General features: G+C 51.8%; 1 protein-coding gene across 1 annotated transcript in view; it reads left to right on the top strand.

The window, feature by feature from the left end:
- Positions 1-526: 526 nt before the first annotated feature.
- tanc2b (tetratricopeptide repeat, ankyrin repeat and coiled-coil containing 2b) overlaps positions 527-892 on the top strand; it is a 9,142-nt gene continuing 8,776 nt past the window's right edge. Inside the window, 1 exon segment of the mRNA XM_068754831.1 lies at positions 527-571. Within this exon segment, the coding sequence (XP_068610932.1) occupies positions 527-571 (45 nt within the window).

Raw genomic sequence — 892 nt, 5'->3', positions numbered from 1 at the left:
GAGTCTGTTTTGTTTTTCAGACGCGTGCCCGAGGGTGAATAAATTATCTCAGGCTGCAGAGAGGTATGCAGAGTTGACGGTCTCCGGCTCGCCGTGGCCTGCAAGTTGCAGACCGGCAAATGGAGTGGAAGAGTCGTCTCATTAAGCGCTGGCACTGACTCTCCGGCAGAAAGCGCTGACACAGATTTTTTTTTTTTTGTCTGACTGAAATGCCTTCTGACCACACGACACTGGTTCTTTTCTTCCTCCGAGATCCCGCCGGCGTGAATCTGGGGCTGCACAAGAGACGCCGTCTGCAAAGCGCTGTTTAGGAGGTGGCATAAATTACAGCCGTGCCATAAAAACGGGCTTGAAAGGTCTGCGTTGCTCACATTTCAAGAGGGCGAGGAAGGAATTCTCTTTGTTCCAGCGGTTAATTGGGTTTATAAGCGTGAAACCTTTTTCGTTTATCAACTCTCGCTTGTTATAAATTCTAGGGAACAACTTCATTTTTTTGCTTCTTTGCCAAGCTTTCTCTTGTAAAAGCATGGATGCAAAGATGAACGAGTCCCGCCTCGTCCTCTTTTGGCAGGCGAGGCCTTGATTTGTCGGCTTGTGATTGGCGAGCCGCGCCTTCTGCGTTGATCACCGGCGCAGAGAAACACGACGGCGTCCTCCAAGTTGTGCGCTGTCATCAAACGCGATGCGCCATCGCCCTCGGGGAAACATTTTGGGTGCTGGCGGTTCGCAGCATGTGCACAAGCACGACTTGGCAATTCCCGCATGTCCTCAGGTTCCCACTACAGGAAGGCAGCCACATTTATAGACTCTCTTCCAATAGTCACGCCCCCCCCGATCAGAATGCCCCGGGCTGTAAATCTGCAGGGGGACGGCGATGAGATGGATCAGTGTT

Source organism: Brachionichthys hirsutus, chromosome 21 (genome assembly GCF_040956055.1).
Source record: "Brachionichthys hirsutus isolate HB-005 chromosome 21, CSIRO-AGI_Bhir_v1, whole genome shotgun sequence".
NCBI classification, from domain to species: domain Eukaryota; kingdom Metazoa; phylum Chordata; class Actinopteri; order Lophiiformes; family Brachionichthyidae; genus Brachionichthys; species Brachionichthys hirsutus.
The sequence above is the reverse complement of the archived record's forward strand: the minus strand, read 5'-3'. Positions and strand labels throughout refer to the sequence as shown.